At 49.7% G+C, this 20,948-nt stretch overlaps 1 protein-coding gene across 3 annotated transcripts in view; it reads right to left on the bottom strand.

Annotated features, from left to right (window-relative positions):
• LRRK1 (leucine rich repeat kinase 1) overlaps positions 1–20,948 on the bottom strand; it is a 147,983-nt gene that overhangs the window by 47,363 nt on the left and 79,672 nt on the right. For all 3 annotated transcript variants that reach the window (XM_032252866.1, XM_032252865.1, XM_032252868.1), the window contains 9 exons: positions 14,042–14,268; positions 12,552–12,679; positions 12,294–12,457; positions 11,295–11,432; positions 8,724–8,836; positions 7,778–7,854; positions 2,256–2,385; positions 1,453–1,565; positions 822–1,036 (listed from right to left, as the gene is read on the bottom strand). In XM_032252866.1, the coding sequence (XP_032108757.1) occupies positions 822–1,036; positions 1,453–1,565; positions 2,256–2,385; positions 7,778–7,854; positions 8,724–8,836; positions 11,295–11,432; positions 12,294–12,457; positions 12,552–12,679; positions 14,042–14,268 (1,305 nt within the window). The remainder of the gene's footprint in view (positions 1–821; positions 1,037–1,452; positions 1,566–2,255; positions 2,386–7,777; positions 7,855–8,723; positions 8,837–11,294; positions 11,433–12,293; positions 12,458–12,551; positions 12,680–14,041; positions 14,269–20,948) is intronic.

The following is a 20,948-nucleotide window of genomic DNA, read 5'->3' as shown; positions in this document are numbered from 1 at the left end:
ATTCTGTGTTTCATGAACAGGAAAATGTTCATTTCCATTTCATTTCAGCCTGGCACTGAATGGAAAGCAGGATGACTACTAGGTTCAGTGATGATTTTTTTTTTTTTTTTTTTTTTTTTTGAGACGGAGTCTTGCTCTGACACCAGGCTGGAGTGCAGTGGCGCGATCTTGGCAACCGGCACCTCCTGGGTTCAAACAGTCATGTATTTATTTTAAGTAGGGCTTAGAAACACGACTTTTCAGAACCTGGGGTGAAAGCAGGTATCAGGGAGGACAGGGCATTAAGTCCCGGAGTGCTTTTGGCTTCCTCATTAGGAGGCAGATGCTGACATGTTTCACTGCCTGCAACAGTGGTTACTCTCAGCCCTGGGGGTGCCTTACCCCGGACCACTTGAACTTGAATGCCTGGGGTCAAAGAGCAGTGAGGTGAGGCCTGGGCAGTGCTATCTTTAAAAGCTCCTCAAGGAAATCTAACAGACAGCCAGGGTTAAGAACCACTGGCCCAGAGCTTTGAGTTAACGATCACAAAAACATACAGGGCGGGAGGATCGTTTAAGCTGCGGAGGTTGAGGATACACCCAGTCTGAGTGACACAGTGAGACACTGTCTCAAAGAAAAGAAAAGAAAACTACAAGGTCACATCAAGAGATGATTCGCTGCTCTTGGCAGAAGCCGGTATAGAACAGTACACAGTGGCTCCTGCAAAGGTCCTGGGCTTTGCATACCAGGCTGAGAAAATCTGGGCTCTCTGGGGAGAAGAGAGAGGAGTCCAAGGGATGTCCCTCCCGCCCACATTGACTCTGTGCACAGGGACTCTTGACCTTGGCTCTCGAGCCAGCTGGCCTCTGGAGCTCCCACTTGGTGGTCCTGATGGTGGCCTCGCCGTGCACCACCTGGGGGGCCCTCCCCGTCTGTAAGATCTCCAGGAGGGTGGACTTGCCCTGGCGCGGGGGACCCACGATGATCATCTTCATTAGCTTGCACCTCTCTGCTTTCCGCAACTGAGCTCGTAAGTAAGACAGCATTGCTTTGGGGCCTGTGCAAAATCATTAAGGGGAAGGGCAGGTACATTGGAACATGCTCACATCTCTTACAACACAAAATCCTGTAGTGAAGGAACTCTTTGTGTTCTGATGGGGACAGTTAAGGAACATTGGAGCAGGTGGAGGGAAGGCGTGACACTAATCACCCCAAAAGTGAAGTCTCAAAGGCAAGAACCTATAGACAAAGTCCTTGCTGCCTAGGAGGTCACAGTTTTATCACCTGGCCATTTTCAATATAGTGACCCTCAGTAATGACTGCTTTAGGGACAACTTTACAGCATGTTGCCAAACCTGGAACCTGGAGCTGTGCTCCATGGGTCACCAACTGTTTCTACCCCCAGAACTTAACTAGTGGACTTGAGTTGTCTTTCCAAGGTGATGGCAGGGAACAGAGCTGTGGATGCCCTACCTTCTTTTCGGATTTCTGCAGGGACATTGCTGATGGTCAGGTCTTCAGTGTCCAGCTGCCAGAGGTTGCCCAGCTGCCCCAGCTCAGGAGGGAGCTCCCGGAGGCCAGGGTTGCTGCAGACACATGCCCATCATGAGAGAATACAGATGTGTCCCGACCATGCACGTACACACACACACACACACACACACACACACACACACACACACGACTCCTGTCAGCCTCTGCACCCTGCAGAGGCCACTGACAGCCTGCACCCCAGAACCCACACCTCGGGACCTGATTTCAACACTAATTCCAAAGCCTTGCTCCCTGAAGGGTCAGTGGTAGAAAGGGCAGCTCTGTCTTCTGCAAATCCCCATGGCTGAGAATCGAGTCCCCTCCTCCAACTTTCCTGTCTCTGCTACTAAGTACATCACCATGAAGATGATCACTACCTCTTCTTGAAGACGCAATGTCACTTGAATATTGATATAACATTTTACATTTTCATCAAGGTTTGCACACGGCCTAGAGCCCCTGGCAGCATCTGGCATGCAGTGAAAGCTGGGTAATGAAAGGATGGCTGGCTGAGCGTTCTCATCACAGCCCGAGTCATGCAGCAAAAGTGCGTCTCATCCCACCAACACCCCCTCCTCCTCTCTCCCTCCTTGATCAAGCCCTGTTCTGAAAATCCCACTACTGCTTCTTGAAGAGTCAATGGCTTCTTTCTGCCTGGCTTTCTGTGTCCCAGGTGGTTTAGGGATGGACGTTCTGCCTCGCTGGGTCAGCAGCCAGCATGGCCCCTCCAGATAAGTACTTACTTTCCCAAGTAGAGCTCTGATAAGCTCTTCAGCAGGCAAACCGAGGGAGGGACTGTGTCAAGGTGGTTGTCGTTCAGGCAAAGGACTTCCAAAGAGTCACTTAGGAAGGCCGGAAATTCCAGCACACATGCTGCAAAGACACGGCAAAGCAGACTACATTTAAAAAGAATCCTGGACCATCACAGCGTGGTGGCCAGGTGGGCATATAAACTCATGCAACCTCCAGAGGGCATTTTGGCAAACCTAGCAGAACCAAATGCTCACCTCATTGACCTAGCAATTCTGATTCTACAGACATCCTTGCATGCATGTGTGGCAAAGATGTGAGAAGGAGGGCACTCAGTGGCAGAGATAGAGGACAACCTATGACAACCTATGTGTCCAACCACAGGGGGTTGGTTCAATGAGCAATAGAATAATTGCAACTATTACAAAGCACGGGGCAGGTCTACACACACGGGGGATGAAGTGATACTCAAGAGCTGCCCATCAATTGAAAAGGCAAAGTGTGGCCAGGCTGGTGGCTCACACCTGTAATCCCAACACGCTGGGAGGCCGAGGCGGGTGGATCACGAAGTCAGGAGTTCAAGACCAGCCTGGCCAAGATGGTGAAACCCTGTCTCCGCTGAAGATACAAAAAGTAGCCGGTGTGGTAGCGGGCACCTATAATCCCAGCTACTCGTGAGGCTGAGTCAGGAAAATTGCTTGAATCTGGGAGGTGGAGGCTGTAGTGAGTCAAGATTGCACCACTGCACTCCAGCCTGAATGATAGAGCAAGACTCTGTCTCAAAAAAAAAAAGTTCAGAACCAGATATCTAGAAGACTTAGTGTGCCAGAAAATGTCTGCACAGTCATGCACACACACGCACACTGTGTATGTTATATGCACATGCCACACCTGCACATGTGTATGCATATAGGTTACATACAGTTGTTAGACATGAACACAATGGTTACCAGAGATGTCTCTGGGGAAGGGAATTACTAGAAGACTGAATATTTATCCCGTGTCCTTTGTTAGTGTTTAAAACTGTGTTTTAAAATATACATGCAACGCTTTTTCCATGAAAAAGGCTTGTTAATGAAAATATACTAAGGTTGGCTGTTTTCATGCTTCATGTGTTGACATTCTTTGAAAAACCAGCCAACTGTTTGGTATTTAAGTGACTTTATTAATTAGGCTTACTATACGATTTCCATGAAAATCATGTCAAATGGGCTGTTTCCCCAGGCACCAGAGCATTTGAGTTGAGAAAGAGTTGGAAACGCACACTGATGGGAATCAGAGGTTTAGATTTCAGCAGAACCTGTGAAGTGCCTCTGTCCTCTCTACTAAGGGCCAGGCAGCGGCAGGACAGCACGCCTGGGAGCTCAGAGAATTCAAGATAAAACGACTGCCTCCAAGCCCTCTCACAGGTTCCCTGCCAGACATGGAAAACAGAGAAGCAGGGTTCTTTTGTTGGGCTGAAACCAGGCTCGGTTGCTCTGGATCACAGCTACCCCGCCTTGGCGCTGGCTGTCTTCCACACAAGCAGCTGCGGTAACAATGGTAACGGGTAACCTGGCCTCCAAGAATGTTCAGGGAGAGGCGATAACGGAACACCAAAACCAACGCCTGGAAAGTCTGCCCGGCTGGCTGCTCCGTGAATGGGGCTCACTGCGGGGGCCCCTGCGGAAATCAAGGTGCACCAGCCTTCCAAAGATGGCTTTGTACAAGGCCTTGTTCAGTAAGGAAATGTTCAAAAAGGTGCCTTTTTTTCTTCAATGAAGAGGGATGATCAATGTTAGGCCTGCCTTAATTCACATTTTCATAAAAGAACATCAATAATGAAAGAGGCTTACTTGCTTTGCAGAGAACACATTCTAAACACCTGGCCTCTGTGCTTTCCAATTTTAAAGTTTCGCCACAGTGTTTATGAAGCCTCTTTAAGTAACAGACGGGTGGAATAAGGAGCTCTGATTGCTAACGGAGGCAACACCTATAAGCTGCCTCCCAGTGTCAAGCAGGATGGGCACTGGGCTGGGGCGAACACAGCTCCAGGTATTTATGAACTGTAATTATTTATTCATAAGTTATTTATGACTATGCCGGTCTGATTTTTACCGTAAAAAAGGCAATCCAAATTATTTTTGGATGAGGCCACCGCACAAATATGACTCCTTGAATGTACATAAATCTACTTGGAATTTTACTATCCTTCTGCAAACAAGCTGTCTTTTATAGATAATTCCTTACCCAAGGGTCCACGGCCCTGAGAGAATAACCCTACTGAGGAAAAGGGTTTGCAAAGAGCCTCCTTTACACTCAGGTGTGGGCCTTGACTTTCTAGATGAAGTTTAAAGAATCAAGAGGCCTTTGTCATCCACCAAAGCCAAGATCCACCTCTGCCAGAGAAGCTCCGTGGAGGCGCGCCCCCCTCACATGGCTCCCCAGACAAGACTCCTGCGGGCCGCCAACTGTCATTTTCTAGAACATTGGTTCCTACGGTGCTTTTCTGTGCACACCTGTGACTTTCTTTTCTGGTGTCTCATTGAGTGCCTGGGCCACTTCCTTGCACACTCCTCCGTGGTCCCAGGAAGGATTCGGCACTTCTAAATTGGAGACACATTTCTGATCCACACGGCAAGTGGATTGCGTGACTGCGGTCAACACTAGCTCCTGTTCTCATACCCATCATCCTGTCTGGCCCGAAGGAGAGGACAGCGTTTGCTTCCCCTTCCTTCCAAGTGAAATCCCTACGTCTGGACTCAATTTCCAAAGCCCTAGGGCCCTTCATTTAAAAAAGGATCAGTTATGAAAGTCATAATTGCATTTCCCTATTTGTGTGGTTAAGGACCTTTTCATTTGTTTCCTGGTCCTCTGGACTTCCTTTTCTGTAAATTTTTTATATCCCTTGCCCATTTTTTTCTTTTTGTCTATTGTGCTTTTTTTTTTTTTTTTAAACCAATTTGTAAGCATTCTTTGTATATTAGGGACTTAAGCCAATTTATGTTGCAACCATTTGTGTTGCAAACATTTCTTCTTAGTCTGTTTGCGTTATGACCGTGTTTATGATGCTGTCTACTGAACACAAACTTTGAATGTTTATGAAGCCAATGATTTCAGTCTTTACAAAAATTATTCCTGGATTTCTCCCAACTAGCTTTTAAAGATCTCACTCATAGCCAATTATACCTATATTCCTTAAATGTTATTGTTTCCGTTTTTTATACTTAAACCTGCTATCCACATAGACATTTTTGTAACCCAGTGTCGTGTTTTGTGCCCCTTTCAGGCGGGAATGCCAGCACCATTTACTAAAGCAAACGTCCTTTTACACTAAGCTGAAATTCTGTCTTTGTCATATATTATACAATAGCAGTTCCCAACCTTTTTGGCAGCAGGGACTGGTTTTGTGGAAGACAATTTTTCCATGGACTGCAGGGTTGATGAGGATGGTTTAGGGATGAAACTGTTACACCTCAGATCATCAGGCATTAGATCCTCATAAGGAGTGTGCAACCTAGATCCCTTGCATACACAGTTCACAACAGGGTTCGAGCTCCTGTGAGAATCTAATGCCGCTGATCTGCAGGAGGTGGGGCTGATGCTACTTGCCCAACGCTGGCCTCTGGCTGTGTGGGCTGGTTCCTAACAGGCCACAGACCAATACTGGTTCGCTGCCTGGGTGGGGGTTGGGGACTCCTGATATATTACATTTCTATATTTACTTAGGTCTATTTTTGAACTCTCTTATCTGTTCCACTGATATTCCTTTTTCAGTCACATATAAACACACTCGTTCGTGACAGATCTATATGTGTATCCTACTAAACACACATGCACATCAGTTCATCCAAGAACACAGCAGTGGCAGACTCCCTCGTTCACCTCCTGCAAATAAGTCCTCACCTCTGTTGCACTGCTTATCCCTACCTCACACTATTTGTACTTGCCAATATCCATCTATCAGACTGAAGAAGAAAGCTGTATTATGTTTAAGACGGCCTAGATGTTGGTACTGATTTTCTGGGCCAGTATCCTGAGGGATATTTCTATGAGTGGGGCTGGCTTTGGAAGTCTTAGCTTCGAGGTTAAGAAGCAGAGCTGGTTGTTTAATGAAAGAGACAGCTCCATACCTTCCCGTGTCTCACGGAAGACAACAGAACAAAAAGAGCTTGTTTCCCTAGACATACTCTGTGCTGAGCTGGCCTTGTATGACCAGGACAAAAACTAGGATAAGCTCTGTCTCTGAGGAGTTTTGGGGAAGACCACAAGCTCCTGTGCAGCTGCCTCAGCCTCACCTCAGCCTGTGGAGCCAAAAGTGGCCATGATCCGTGTGGGCTTTGTGAGGTGCCATTGTGTGGCAGTAGAGACTTGACAGCATTGGGGCTGCTGGCTCCAGGGCTGGAGTCCCACAGTCCTGGGATGAAACCTGGCTCTGCTACTGAGAAGCAGACACACGACCTGGGACAAATCAGTCAGTCCTATGCCGTGGATCGAACTGTGTCCCCCACTCCCCACTGAATTCATATGTTGAAACTCTAACACCCAATGTGATGCTATTTAGAGATGCGACATTTGAGCTGTAAACAGGTTTAGATGAGGTCATGAGGGTGGGGGCCTTATGATAGGATTAACGTTCTTATAAGAAGAAGGGCCGGGTGTGGTGGCTCACGCCTGTGATCCCACACTTTGGAAGGCTGAGGCAGGTGGATTAGTTAAGGTCAGGAGTTCAAGACCAGCCTGGCTAACACGGTGATACCCCATCTCTAGCAAAACTACAAACATTAGTCGGGCATGGTGGCAGGCACCTGTAGTCTCAGCTACTCAGGAGGCTGAGGCAGGAGAATCACTTGAACCTGGGAGGCGGAGGTTGCAGCAAGCTGAGATGGAGCCACTGCACTCCAGCCTGGGTGACAGAGCGAGACTCTGTCACAAAAAAGAAGAAGAAGAAGAGTAAGAGAGACCAGAGTCCTTCTCCCTCTCTCCACCATCTCAGGACAGAGAGAAAGAAGCCAGGAAGAAGGTCCCCGACCCTGAGACCTGACAGTGTGGCACTCTCCTCTTAGAGATCCAGCTTCAGAACTGTGAGAAGATAAGTCCCTGCTGTTGAAGCACTCGGCCGATGGTATTTTGGAATGGCTAAGGCACCCTGGGAGCGAGCCTCAGTCTCCTCACGAGCAAAATGGGGAACTGTGGCCCAAACCTCACATTGGGAGGATGAGCGACTTTCACATACATAACCTGTCTAGGGCAGTGCTTGGCGTGTAGACCACATGCACACATTAGCTGCTGGTATATCAGTGGCCTCCATGCAGGAGAGCAGGGCTTGAGGTTACTTGTGTGTCACACGTGGGACATAAGGAATGGGCGCAGCTCACGTGCAGGGTTTTCACTTGACCATGGGCATCTTTGGCACTGCAACAGGGCGTGGAAGGGGAAGGCCCAAGATAAGGGCAATCCTCACTTCGGTGGCGTAGGAACCAGGCTACCCCGCGGTCTCATCTGGGATCACCAGCATCTCCCAACCAACACACACCTGCCTCAGTCCCGGAGCGCTGGCGACCTCTGGTGGTGAAAAAGGCAATACGCTTTGTTTTCAGTCCATCTTCATTTCTGTGGGGAGGAAAAAGATAAAATTGGAGGATGTCACAAGAGAAACATTACGATTTTGGCTGTGATGTTATCACGCCAAGTCACGGAGATGGCGGAAATTCAGGTGCAACTCTTCAGGGCCTGGCAGGAGCGCAGGCTGCAGTGGCGGCTGCCTTTCGCACTGCCCCCCGCAGAGGTCCTCTTTGGGGTACAAGTTCCACCATAATAATACAGAAGTGGCCTTCTGCAAATGAACTGTGGTCGCTGGTCCCCAAAGGCTGGCTGGGCTCATCCTGGCTTTCCACCTGTCGGAAGGCTTTGGGGCTGGGCGGTTTTATTCAATTCCGTATCCATTTCAGTTAGTGATCAGCAGAGACTTTTGAAGAGTTACAGTTTGGGCTGAAGTAAGAGACAAGATTCTCCAGAAGGTTAAAAATTCAGCGTGATGGGCTGAATTCTGTCCCCCCAAATTCTTATGTCAAAGCCCTAACCTCCGATTTCTCAGAATGTGACTGTATGTGGAGACAGGGCTGTTCAAGGGGTAACTGAGTTAGAATGAGGTCATTAGGATGGACTCTAATCCAATCTGACTGGTGTCCTTGTAAGACGAGGAGATTAGGACACAGACACGCACAGAGGGCCGGCCGGCTAGGACACAGGGGGAAGACAGCGTCTGCAAGCTAAGGAGAGGGGCCTCAGGAGAAATCAAGCAGCCCTGTGGGTGCTGCCACCCCGGATTTCAGCCCCCAGGACTGTGAGGCAGTGATTTCTGCTGTTGAGCCCCGGGCCGGTGGTTCAGCAGCCCTGGCATGCCACCATCCCAAGGACCGGCTCAGCCGCTGCCCCACACATGCTTTGGAAGTGGCCGGGGAGGAGAGGCCCCTGCTTACTTGCCAAGTTGGTTTCTGGAGAGATCCAGGGTTTTGAGCTGCCTGCAGGTCCACTTCTCTGGAGGTGGAAGTGCCGCCAGCTGGTTTCCCTGTAACCTCAAGAACATCAGGGCCTGAGAGAGACAGGGAGGGAGAGAGAAGCAAAGATGGCGTCAGACACAGCAGGCAGGAGAGACTGAAGAGCCAGTTTCCCGACCAAGCGCAGTCAAACAGTTCCAACCAATTCACCTTCACACAGCTCCCAATAGTGTGGGGCTCAGCAGTCTCTTCAAACTCAAGAAATGACCTCACACAGAGCGACGGGGCTATCTACAGGAGCGCTGCCCTCAAAGTCAGTGAAAGGCAATTGTTCTAGAGGGAAAGCAGCCCAGGTAGTTGTTAGCATGAAGGATTCCATTCTTAAGAGTGCTGACTGGCCGGGCGCGGTGGCTCAGGCCTGTAATCCCAGCACTTTGGGAGGCCGAGGCGGGCAGATCATCTGAGGTCAGGAGGTTGAGGCCAACCTGGCTAACATGGTGAAACCCCATCTCTACTAAAAGAATACAAAAATTAGCCAGGAGTGATGTGGACACCTGTCATGCCAGCTACTCAGGAGGCTGAGGCAGGAGAATTGCTTGAACCAGAGAGGCGGAGTTTGCAGTGAGCCAAGATCTCGCCATTGCATTCCAGCCTGTGCAACAGAACGAGACTGTCTTTAAAAAAAAAAAAAAAAAAAAATGCTGATTATTGGAGGCCTCTCTGGGGAAAGTGCCAGACTCTGAGGGTTCGCGGGACACGGGGTCATCACCGGTGGGGGTGGCGTGGGGTGTGTTCGGCACAGTGCTGGTGTCCACTGCCTCTTGGTGGGTGGCCTCCTGGGCCGGCCCAGGTCTGGGGACGGGGGTGGCAGTGCCACCAAGGGTAATTGCCCTAACTGCGTGTCCTCCTCTAGCTGTTACAGAGTCCCGAGCTGGGTCCCCCAGGACTACCAGCGTGTCTGGAGTGCCCCTCGTGGGTGCCCCTCCCTCAGCCCCACTGCAAACAGACCCTGCAGGGAACACAGTCACTAACGGGGTGAGGTGCTACCTTGGACCTGTAACATGTTTCATTCGTTTTTGGTTATTATCTCTTTCTATTTACTTTTTTAGAGATAGGGTCTCTCTCTGTCGCTTAGGCTGGAGCACAGTGGCCTGATCACAGCTTGCCACAGCCTCAAACTCCTGACCTCGAGTTGGCCTCCCATTTTGGCCTCCCAAAGTGCTGGGAGTACAGGTCTGAGTCACCATGTCTGAGCCTTCATGCCTGGCCCATGTTTTCCTTTACAGGAGTGCCACAGACATGCTATCACCCTGTTTGAGGACATCGCCACAGCCACCAACTATCCCGCCCACAACCAGGGTGGCCTCAGGAGGGCCACAGTCTGTTTGTGGCCCCACATTAAATTCTCCATTCCTGGTGCTTCTGTCTCTTGCCCTGTTGAAAATGCTCACGCCACCACCTGCCATCAAAGCCACTGCAGCCAGGCCCCATCTGCTGAAATTCTATGGAGTTCCTGCCATGTGCCAGGCTGCAGGGCCCCCCAAGCCCCCACATACCCACCCGACCCTTCCCAGTGTGGAGGAGGAGACCCTGAGCAGACACCCATTCTGCAGGCTCCGCCTCTCCTAATTGGCTGCTTCTGAGCTTTGGGGGAAGCCAAAAAACTAAGCCTGCGAGTTGTTGGTGTGAAATATGAGAAGACAGGCTCAGAGCAGGGCCCTGATGGCTGTGGGCAAGGCCTGAAGGCCAGGAGGGCCCTGTGAGGGGTATGATGTGGGACCCCTGAGGGTGGCCCCATGTGGCTCTTTTCCTCTGAGCAGTGTAGGTCCTGTCCCTGGGTCCCTGGCTTTGCCCTGTGCTTGTCAGGAGCCTAGGACATGACAGCCCCTCCTCTGTGAGGATACACACACTGAAGGGGCTTTCGCTACCTTGCGGGGGCCGCTGCACACAAGAGGTCGCACCAGGCCTTGGAGGAGAGCTCATGGGGACCCGGGCAGTGGCCTGGCAGGACCGGGGGCTGACGCCGGTGCGGGGTGGCCTGGGCACTGTGCCTGGGGGTCCACCACGGGGCCTCTGGAGGGACTGCCCTGATGCCTTTAGCAGGCACTGATGGGGCCCCTTCTGGGGTTGGCCCAGAGCTCTAAGCAATGAGTGTGATCCACAGCCTTCCTGCCTAAGGACCCGCCCCTAAAACAACCTAAAGTGAGAAGGCACCTCTGTGCTGGGGTGGGCACACAGGGCTCCAGGGAGAGGCCTTCCTGGAGCTCACAGTGTCCACTCAGCTTCATAGACGGGCAGGCCGTGGGCCTAAAGAAAGTCCCGAGGGATACAAACCATCGCCCACCACCCAACATAGCTGCGTCTGCTTTCCACGGGCCGCCCTCACCACCATTCTCGGCCATGCGTATTTTTGACAGCTGAACTTTTTCTTCACCTTTTCCTCTTATATCTGTCTCAGAAGCTCAGGAAAAGCACATGGATTTCGCTGCAACGTGGAGCAATTTTCTCTCAAAAGCTGAAAATGAGGAAGGAAGGAAGGGCTATTAGGCTTACATCAAGCTGGAAAAGTCCCAGGGGAACTTCTTTCAGTGCATTTTCTGAAAAATCCACGTCCTTCAGGTGATTTTTCCAAAAGAGAGCCATTTTGTCTGGCAGACATTCCAGGGCATTTCTGGAAGCTTTACAACATTTCTAAGAGATTGACAAGAAAAAATATGTATATTAGTTAGCTCTTTAAATGCAGTGGTACCTATGAGACTGTTTCCAAGTTGCATGTTAAGAATAGACCATTACAACGACGTTGTGTGATGGAGGAGACTGAGCGTTGTTGGGAGGCCACACGCCCTCACGGTCCCCGTCCTCCCGCCCCTGCTCCAAGGGAGGGACAGGAATGGGGTTTTCTGGGGGAGCTCATGGTCTTTTTCCTTCATTCCAGAACTTCCGGCCCATTGTCCTTGGAAATAACAGAACAATTCAGGGCTGTGCTGGAGTGAGAAGCTGGTTTCCCACACACAAATGGTCAAACCAGGAACGCTAATGCCAGTGATGGAAAGTTTCCTGGTTTAAAACCAACAACCAGAACATGCACGCACGCGCACGCACACACACACACACATTCTTTATGCTGTTCCATCTGTTTGAACCAGCAAAATTTCCCAGAAGCAAAAACCCCATTTAATCAGCAGTGCTGTGAGTGCCCACTGACGATTTCTCACTCTCAGGTGATAGTTGCTCTAAAAGAACTGAACTCTCTTTTTTCAGGCACAATGTGTCCTGTGCCAGGGTGCGAGCTGTCCCTAGGTAAAGTTCTGTGGGTGTTGCGGGGTGGCTCTTGAACCCAGAGCCAGGCAGGCTGGCTTTCAGGTGAGTCACCTGCCTGGGGCACTCAGCCTCGCTGTATACTCAGTGACAATGCTGCAATGTGGGAACAGGTCCCACTAACCAGCTTGGCGGCCGAGGGGCTGAGCTGACCTGATGCGCCCGAAGGCTTTCTGAGGCTAGCTGAGATGCAGAGTTGACTGTGGCTTTCATGACTTTTGATACCATACTTACCAAAGGGCAGGCCCAGGGATCTGGAAACACCTTTAGGTTGTTTCTGGAGACATTCAGAGAATGGAGCGACTTGAAAGAGTGAAGAAACGGGGCGGGGAGTTCTGTCAATTTATTGTCAGACAGATCAAGTTCCTGTAGCTTCCGTAAACCGATCCAGTTAGTAGCTTAAAAAAAAAGAGACAAAGTGTGAATTGCTAAAAATATCCCTACCAAGAAGCAAATGACTAATTCATTCAGGTCACTGATGAGAAAACATACCATTTTCCTCTTCGAACAGTTTTTCTAAACAATTTTTTGAAGCTGACAGTTTCTGAAGTTTTGAGAGATGCAAGAATCCAGGCGGGAGGTGGGACAATTTGTTGCTGGAAATGTCAATTTCAAGTAGCCTGGGGTGGAGAATGCGGCAGGCAGGCGGCAGGGGGAGGAGGGAAAACACAGAATGGACATATTTTACAACAGGGAGGTGTATTTTTTTCTCTCATTCTCCCTGTGCAAAGTTAAAGAGTGTGCACTGAAAATGTTGTGCATATGATTTTTAATTCATTTGAAGAACTCTTACTGCGTCCTGTGTAGATAAAGACAAATCTCTCATTGGTGGGCCCCGGACTGACGAACAGGGATTCAAATCCTTCGTACACATGTAATAGCAAAATGGGTGGCTGCCCTGAAAGCTGCCAAGGCACCACAGAGCAGGGCTTTGAACCTTCTGGAACTGTCCGTCTGGCCCAGGGGAAGGGCCCCACTTGGATGGCACTTGTATTTAAGTTCTGGCGTGCAGCCTTCTTTCCTGTTCTCACTTGGGCATCCCGTGGGTTACTGTCTACCCCAAGCTCTTTCCAACATTCTTGGTTTTGGTTTTTTTGGAGATGGAGTCTTGCTCTTGTCGCCCAGCCTGGAGTGCAGTGGGACGATCTCGGCTCACTGCAACCTCCACCTCCAGAGTTCAAGTGATTCTCCTGCCTCAGCCTCCCAAGTAGCTGGGATTACAGGTGCCCACCAGCATGCCCGGCTAATTTTTGTATTTTTTAGTACAGACGGGGTTTCACCATGTTGCCTAGGCTGGTCTCGAGCTCCCAACTTTGGGTAATCCACCTGCCTCGGCCTCCCAAAGTGCTGGGATTACAGGCATGAGCCACCGTGCCGTGCCTGCTCACTCTTGGCTCTTAATTCACTTAAAGCCTTCATTTAAAAATCAACTCAACCCTTTTATGGAATGAGGACTTGCAGATACGTATCCTAAAGAAATCAAATAAGGTTCTTGCCCTTCCCATGCAAGCTCAGGGGTAAAGCTCAAGCCTTCTCCTAAGGCCTCCAGAAGAAGCAGGCCTGGGCTGCTCACAAGGTCCACCTGCTGCCAGAGTCCTGCAGAGTTAACCCGTTCTCTGAGGCCCTTCCCACTTTCCCTGGAGGTGGAGTAAAAAGTGGTGCCCCAGAGCCCCATTGCATCCACCAGCCTGGGAAGGTTTGGCTGCCCTCATCTGATTCCCGGGCAGGACCGAGGCGAGCATCTCAGGCAAGGATTCTGCACGGCTGCAGGTGAGCTGTGTAAACTTGAGCCAGACAAACGATCTCTCTAGACCTCTCTGTTTTCACCTGAAAAGGAGGCTGGCTTAAGGGCAGGCAAAACTCCTTCTATTTTAGCCAGAACATTTTGTGCCCCCCCACCGCCCCCAACACAAAATACAACGCGGGAGCACCACGGTGACAGCGGGGTCACACACAACTCTGTGCACACCCCAGGGAGCCACCTGGAACAGATGATTTCATCCGATGACTGCACGCCAGGGAGCTCCCCCAGGTGGTTGTCCGAGAGGTTCAGCTTCCGGAGGTTGATGAGGCCCCAGGGGATGACGGATGGGAGGGTCGCCAGGCAGTTGGCAGAAAGGTCGAGCTCCGTGATCTGGCAGGAGATGTCTATGAGCCAGTCTAGATCTACCCAGGGCAATCTGAGATGGGACCATTTCACGCGGAGCGCCTGGTAGTGGAGAGAAGGGAAAAGCACACTTGGAGGGTGGGCTCAGGGCTCACATGGGCTAAGCAAGGGTTAATTCGAGTGCACCTCTGTGTGCCTGCTCCAGCTGGGGTCCCAAGAGGCCTGCACATGTCCCTCTCCCCCTCTCCCCCCCACAGAGCCTGCCATGATGGCAGGCACAGAGGAGCTAGCTACCTGTTCCCATCTGCACTTACAAACTCACAGGCAATCTGAGCTCCTGCAAGTGACCCTCCAGCCTCCAGAGGGAGCTGTGGGTGTGTGCTCAGTGCCACCCACTGAGGTGGCTCACAGGGAGGGAGGAAGCGCAGCAGAAATTGCCTGGGTACACAGGAGGCCACTGAAGCTTAGAGACGCCTTCCCCAGACTGGAGAAGAAAGCCGAACCCCCAAACCCGAGTCTCTGCCCTCCCTTCAAGCCCGCCTTCCCTGTGATTAGAGGAGCTGCAGCCTGCAGCGGTCTGCACCGTGACAGGGTGCTGGTGGACAGGCTGCTTCCAGAGTGAGCTTGATATACAAACAGATGATGGCCACACAATATATAAAAATAGAACTCTGACCCACAACCTACAGTGACCTGCCTGGGAAACCAACCTCTTTATCTATAGTAAATAGCCCAGCTTCTTCTTTTTTTCTTTTTTCTTTTTTTTGTGCAGTGGCACGACCTTGACTCACTTCAACCTCCACTTCCCGGGTTCGAGGGATTCTCCTGCCTCAGCCTCCCAAGTAGCTGGGGCTGTACGCATATGCCACCACGCCAGCTAATTTTTTTATTTTTAGTAGAGACAGTGTTTCACCATGCTGGCCAGGATGGTCTGGAACTCCTGACCTCGGGCAATCCACCTGCCTCGTCCTCCCAAAGTGCTGCAATTATAGGCATGAACCACTTCTTATTTCTAGTAACAACCCGGAAAGCTAAACCATCATTTCCATACAAGTCAGTCTAAAATGGCCAGGACTCGGTTAATAACTGACAGCTTCTCTAAGTTTTGTCCTCACTTTCCATTTATCACCAACCAGAGAAAGCCAACTCTGCACACCTACCAATCCCATAGGATGCCCAGCCTGCAGTGAGCCCCCCACTCCAGCTTCCCCATGCCAACAGCCTCCAGATGGGACACACCCAAAGTCTTTCCTTTGTCCCACTAGAAAGCTCCCACTCCTCTGCCAGCCTGTGGGTCTCTGCCACATGCAAGTGATGGTGGCCGATGCCCTTGCTGTTGCAGTCCTGCGAAATAAATTGCCTTTGCTCTTCTCATTTCTCATTGGTCTTTCCTTATTTCCACAAGAGGGGGTCAGAAGGGCCAGTGGTTTTCTGGCATGGGGTGGTCAAAGGAACCTGGTGAAATATATCAGAGCAAGACTTTTTCTTCTTGATTATCGAAGAATATTGGTTTCTGGGGAGAGGAAATCTACTTTTGGGCCTGTTTCTTCGAAGCAACTGGAAATACGTATTGGAAAATTAGAGGAGCAGAAATAAAAACAAAAACGAATGCTTTGCAAATGGGAAAATGTAACAACCAGGCAGAGGCTGCGGGAAAGCTCCAAATAATGTGGGATGAGATCGGCTCAAAAGCTGGTGGCACTTGACAGGCATCCTTATGTGGCCACTAGATGGCGATGAGCGCCTGCCTTTATGGTCTCCTTTGCCAACTCCAGGAGTTTGGAAAGACTGCGTCTACACCCTCTCAAAGCTCTGATCTTTGAATCAGGGGAATGAGGGATTCTGTCGCTCTGTGTCTGTGTCTCTCTGTCTGTCCGTCTGTCTGTTCACATGGACAAAAGGGGACGGGCAGTACTGGATCTAAGATCAGGAGAGTAACTTCTGAGCTGATTTTTTTAGACAAGTCACTCCATTGCCCCGAGCCGGTTTCACTGTTACTGCTTTACTCCCTACATTTTTTAATTTTGAACATTTTTTTAAGCTTCAGAAAAGCTGCAGTGGGACACAGTGAACACCTACACACTCTCCACCCCGACTCACTGACTGTTCAACATTGGCTTTTGCTCCTCCCTCTCCGCACAAACATGCACACTTTTCATTTTTGATGAATCATTTGCCAGTAAATTATACGTCACAATGCTTCACCCGTAAATAGTTTAGCACATATCCCTGAAGAACAACAAATGTTTATACAGGGTAGTCATGTAATTATCCTTTTCGATAAGTGTAACATCAATACGATATTACTGAATTCACAGCCCATGTTCAAATACTCTCAATTATCCCAGAAATGTGGTTCATAACTATTTTGTGTCCTGATCTGGAACCCCATCACGACTGCATTACGTCGCAATCCCACACTGCATTGCCTTGTCATGTCCCTTGACTTTTCTTTCATCTAGAAGAGTCTTCACACCTTTTTTTTTTTTTTTGGACATTGTCGTTACATTAAGTCCTGGAACTTAATGCAATGACAATGCCTCTTCATCGGGGGCAGACACTGGTGCGTTTCACTGCCTGTCTTATAGAATATCCCACAATCTGAATTTACTCAGTTTTTTTCCTGAAGTTTAGATTCAAGTTAGCTATTTTGGCAACAGCCTTAGAGTCCATGCATGGGGTTCCCACTGAATCCCACCCAGGGTCCCTGACGTCAGGTTATCCTGCTACAGGTGATGTCCTGCTCGGTCTCTTGGTTAAGGTGTTGTGTGTCAGATCCCACCTTTGTAAAGGTTAACATTACACCCTTTGTGATTAGTAAATAATCTGTGGGGTCATATTCTGAGACTATCTGACTATTCTGTGTTTCTACATCGTTTTGCCCAGTGGGTTTAGCATCCGTTGCTGATCCTGGCCTGAATCAAGTAGTGCAATGGTGGTTGCAAAGTCAAAGTTTTGGAAAACGGCCTCTCTTTCTACGTGTTAATTACCTGGCATTCTTCTGTACAGAAAAGCATTGTCTCCTCACCTCTTTAAGTATCACTAGGGACTCATGGATTCTTTCTTATTCCACGTATCATCTTTTTTTGATGCCCAAGTCATCCCCAGTTTGTCCAGGGGGAGCCCTATTCTGGGTGGGAGGGTGCCCCCTCTGTTCCTGTGACATATCACTATCAGTTCTGAGGTACTTCCTTACTTCCTGGCAAAACAAGATCTTCCAGTCTCCTCTTGTACTTTCTAAGCCCAGGCCTTGCTTCCCTTTAGCAAAAAATTGGTATTCAGAAACCAAGATCTGGATGTGGTGTGCTCATCACTGCTGGGGCGTCACTGCTTCTCAGCCCATTAATGGACACAGCTCTATATTTAACACGAGTACAATCTGATGCCTCCAGCTCAATGCAGCAAAGTGGGGTTTTTCCCTAATCTTTCCGTAATCCATAATTCACCATTGTATCGCTCTTCACTCTGTTATTGTTGGTTTTAATCTGTTAATTAAATGGCTTGGATTAGCTGATGCCTAGGGTCAATTCTCGTCCCAATATTTTTTCTGGTGGTCATCCTGCAAAGTGCATGAGGAGTCTCCGGATAAGCATGACAGTCAACCCAGCAACAGGCTCACAGGTAGGACACCATGTGGACTTTGCAATGCCAAGTCAAAAAAGGATCCAAATGCTCCTATCTGCCTCTCCTTCCTGAATTCACAGAGACACACTTAGGTCTCAGGGGCAAGGGCCAGAAAGCTGAACATGGAACCAAGAGGTCCAGACTGCAATCCAACCCCCTCCACTCACTCTACATGGGCATTATGGTCATTCAACATTGAATGGTTTGGACCCAAACTGAAATGGCAGCCAAACGCAAGATGCAGAGGAGGCTGGTTATGGTTTTGGCTTTGACAACAAATCTTAGGTGTCCATTGAAAAGCCTTTAAATAAAACTTTGAGGACCATCATAAAATACACAAAACAGCAGCAAAGAATCAACTTATTACTGTGACATGAGCCAATTATGGCACAAATCCCTTGGGGAAGGGCATAGGTGTGGCTGTTCCTGCAATGGCAGCCTTCCTCCTAACAGCTCCTCCATGTCCCCTGAGCTGGAGCTGGAACTGGAGCCCTGAACTGCAGAAGGAGCAGGGGCTTGGCCTCAGGCTGCTTAACTGACTCCATGTGGATTTTGGGCAAGTCACAGTGGACGCGGGCACTTTCCTGGGCTCTGTCCAGCTCGAGATCCTTTGTATTAACCTCTCCACTGATCTGGGCAGCACTGACGCAGCCACATTTCCTGTGCTGTGGCAGACAGCATGGCCAACCAGAACCCGAACTGCACACCCACAGTGCAGAGCCCTGCCTGGCTGCCTCCGCAGCTCAACCTCAGGCCCACTATGCAGCAGACACTAAATCAGTGTTTGCAGGCTTGAGCAAGACCTGCAAGCCATCTACTCTGCACTTGTAACCAGATCAATCATCCAGAAACATCAAGGTCTCCTCAAGACCTTTCAGCTTTCCCCGGCCCACTCAGCCTTTAGCAGAACATCCAAAGTCCTTCCTCTGCAGCCTCACAGGCCCCTAGTCAGCCCCAACCCACTTTTCCAACTATATGTCTCCCTGCCTCTTTCATAGCTTCTCCCTGCCCACCCAGAGCAGTCTCTGATCTACAGTGATGCCTTTTGCCTTCCTGCTGGTGGTCATTTGTGGGGTTAATTTATTCTAGGTGAAAGAAATTAGGGGGTGGGGCACACTCGCAAAACAGGGTATCCAAGGCCAAGGAAAAGCTGCCAATCAAAGTGTAGAAACTCCTTGTTCATAAATAAACTGCAGGGCTCACAAAGTGGGCCCAACATTGACATTTGTAGGAAGGCTTTGGGGGCCACAAGGGTGTAGCCTTGCTGTTGGTAACTGACTGGCTCATGTGCTCAAGGGGCTGCCGGGGTGCTCTGGGCTGCAGATCTCCCCTGTACCCCTACTGGAATGTGGGTTATCATGGTGACCAAAGGGGCCAAGATGGGAGGACACCATGGGAAGCACAAGGCAGGCTAGGCCTGGAGCTAAGACAATGATACCGTTTGGCTGTGTCCCCACCCAAATCTCATCTTGAATGAGATAGAGAATTACGGGTAGCTCCCATTATTTGTATGTGTCGTGGGTGGCACCAGCTGGGAGATAATTAAATCATAATGTTCTCATGGTAGTAAGTCTCAAGACATCTGATGGTTTTATCAGGGGAAACCGCTTTTGCTTGGCTTTCATTCTCTCTCTTGCCTGCCCCATGTAAGATGTGCCCTTCACTTTCCACCAAGATTGTGAGACCTCCCCAGTCATGTGGAACTGTGAGTCCATTAAACCTCTTTTTCTTTACAAATTACCCAGTCTCGGGTGTGTCTGTATCAGCAGTGTGAAAATGGACTAATACAGAGGGTCTCTGCACACATTCCTGAGAGTGAGCCTCCTTTCTCCTCTTGGAGAAAGCAGATGTTGCCTGTTCCCAGGGCTCTTTCTAGGCTTACACCCATGCGTGTCTGCAGGACTGATATCCCGGTAAACTCAAGCCTGGAGGGAAAGAGTAAAAAGCAGTGGTGGTAGTGTGAGGTCAGTAAAGGAGCTGAGATTCTGCAGACAGGCTGGTCTGTTCCCACCGTGCCCTGCAAGCATGATGAAGCAGAAACACAGCCCTTCTCACCTCTGCACCTTGCTCCATTTGCTCCCTCCTGGATTCACAGTCCCCTTCCTCTCATCCAAATCCCATTTCTCCTGTAAGCCCTGGGTCAGAGATCCCCATCTTCTCCCAAACAAGTGCACATGTTATTATGCTATAACAGGGATGCTGTCTTGAACTTGTGCCCGTACATCCAACAGCGCTTTCTTGAGCATTGCTATGTGTAAACCATTCTGCCAGGCACTGGGGTGGATATGAAGATGCAGAGGCTGCAGACAGAACTGACACTCAAGAAGCTTATAATTCAGAGGGAAGAGGTGTGCCTGTGTGTGTGTGTGTGTGTGTGTGTGTGTGTGTGTGCGCCAATCTGGCTGCCCCAACTCAAGGGCTCCTTGACCTTCATGGATTCAAACAGCATGTGACAATGACCACCCAGCCAAGAAAGAACACTTGTGGGGAAACCTCCTGTGCTTCCTCTGGGGGTACTGCTTTATCAGAAGAAAGTCATCAATAAGAAATGAGTGGCTGTGTGTACCAATGATTTCCCTCAACATGAGGAAGCAGAGAAAGCAGATGCCGCCAGTTCCCAGAGCTCTTTCTAGACATGTACCCACTGCATTTCTGCAGGACTGACATCTAATAAACTCAAGCTGGGAGAGAAGTGGTAAAAAGCAGAAGTCTGCAAATATGTTGACACTGCAAATATGCTGACACCCAGAAATCATTCCCACGCATGGAATACAGACACGCTTGGGAATGATTCCTGGGCTGGATGGAGGTTGAAGAACCTGTACAATTTCTACCTGGTCTGGGGTTAGTCTGAAAACTGATTTATAAAAGTTATTTTCTTTTTCAAGCACAGACATTATAGGGTGTCCAGGTGTCCACAAAGTAGCAGAGAGAAAGGAGAAAGAATGCAGTTTAAAAAGATGATGCTTGGCCGGGCGCGGTGGCTCAAGCCTGTAATCCCAGCACTTTGGGAGGCTGAGGCGGGTGGATCACGAGGTCAAGAGATCGAGACCATCCTGGTTAACATGGTGAAACCCCGTCTCTACTAAAAGTACAAAAAATTAGCTGGGCATGGTGGCGCGTGCCTGTAATCCCGGCTACTCAGGAGGCTGAGGCAG

This window comes from Sapajus apella, unplaced genomic scaffold (genome assembly GCF_009761245.1).
Source record: "Sapajus apella isolate SASKATOON/1434 unplaced genomic scaffold, GSC_monkey_1.0 scaffold80, whole genome shotgun sequence".
Taxonomy (NCBI): domain Eukaryota; kingdom Metazoa; phylum Chordata; class Mammalia; order Primates; family Cebidae; genus Sapajus; species Sapajus apella.
Note: the sequence above shows the minus strand (reverse complement) of the source record. Positions and strands in the feature narration are given on the sequence as shown.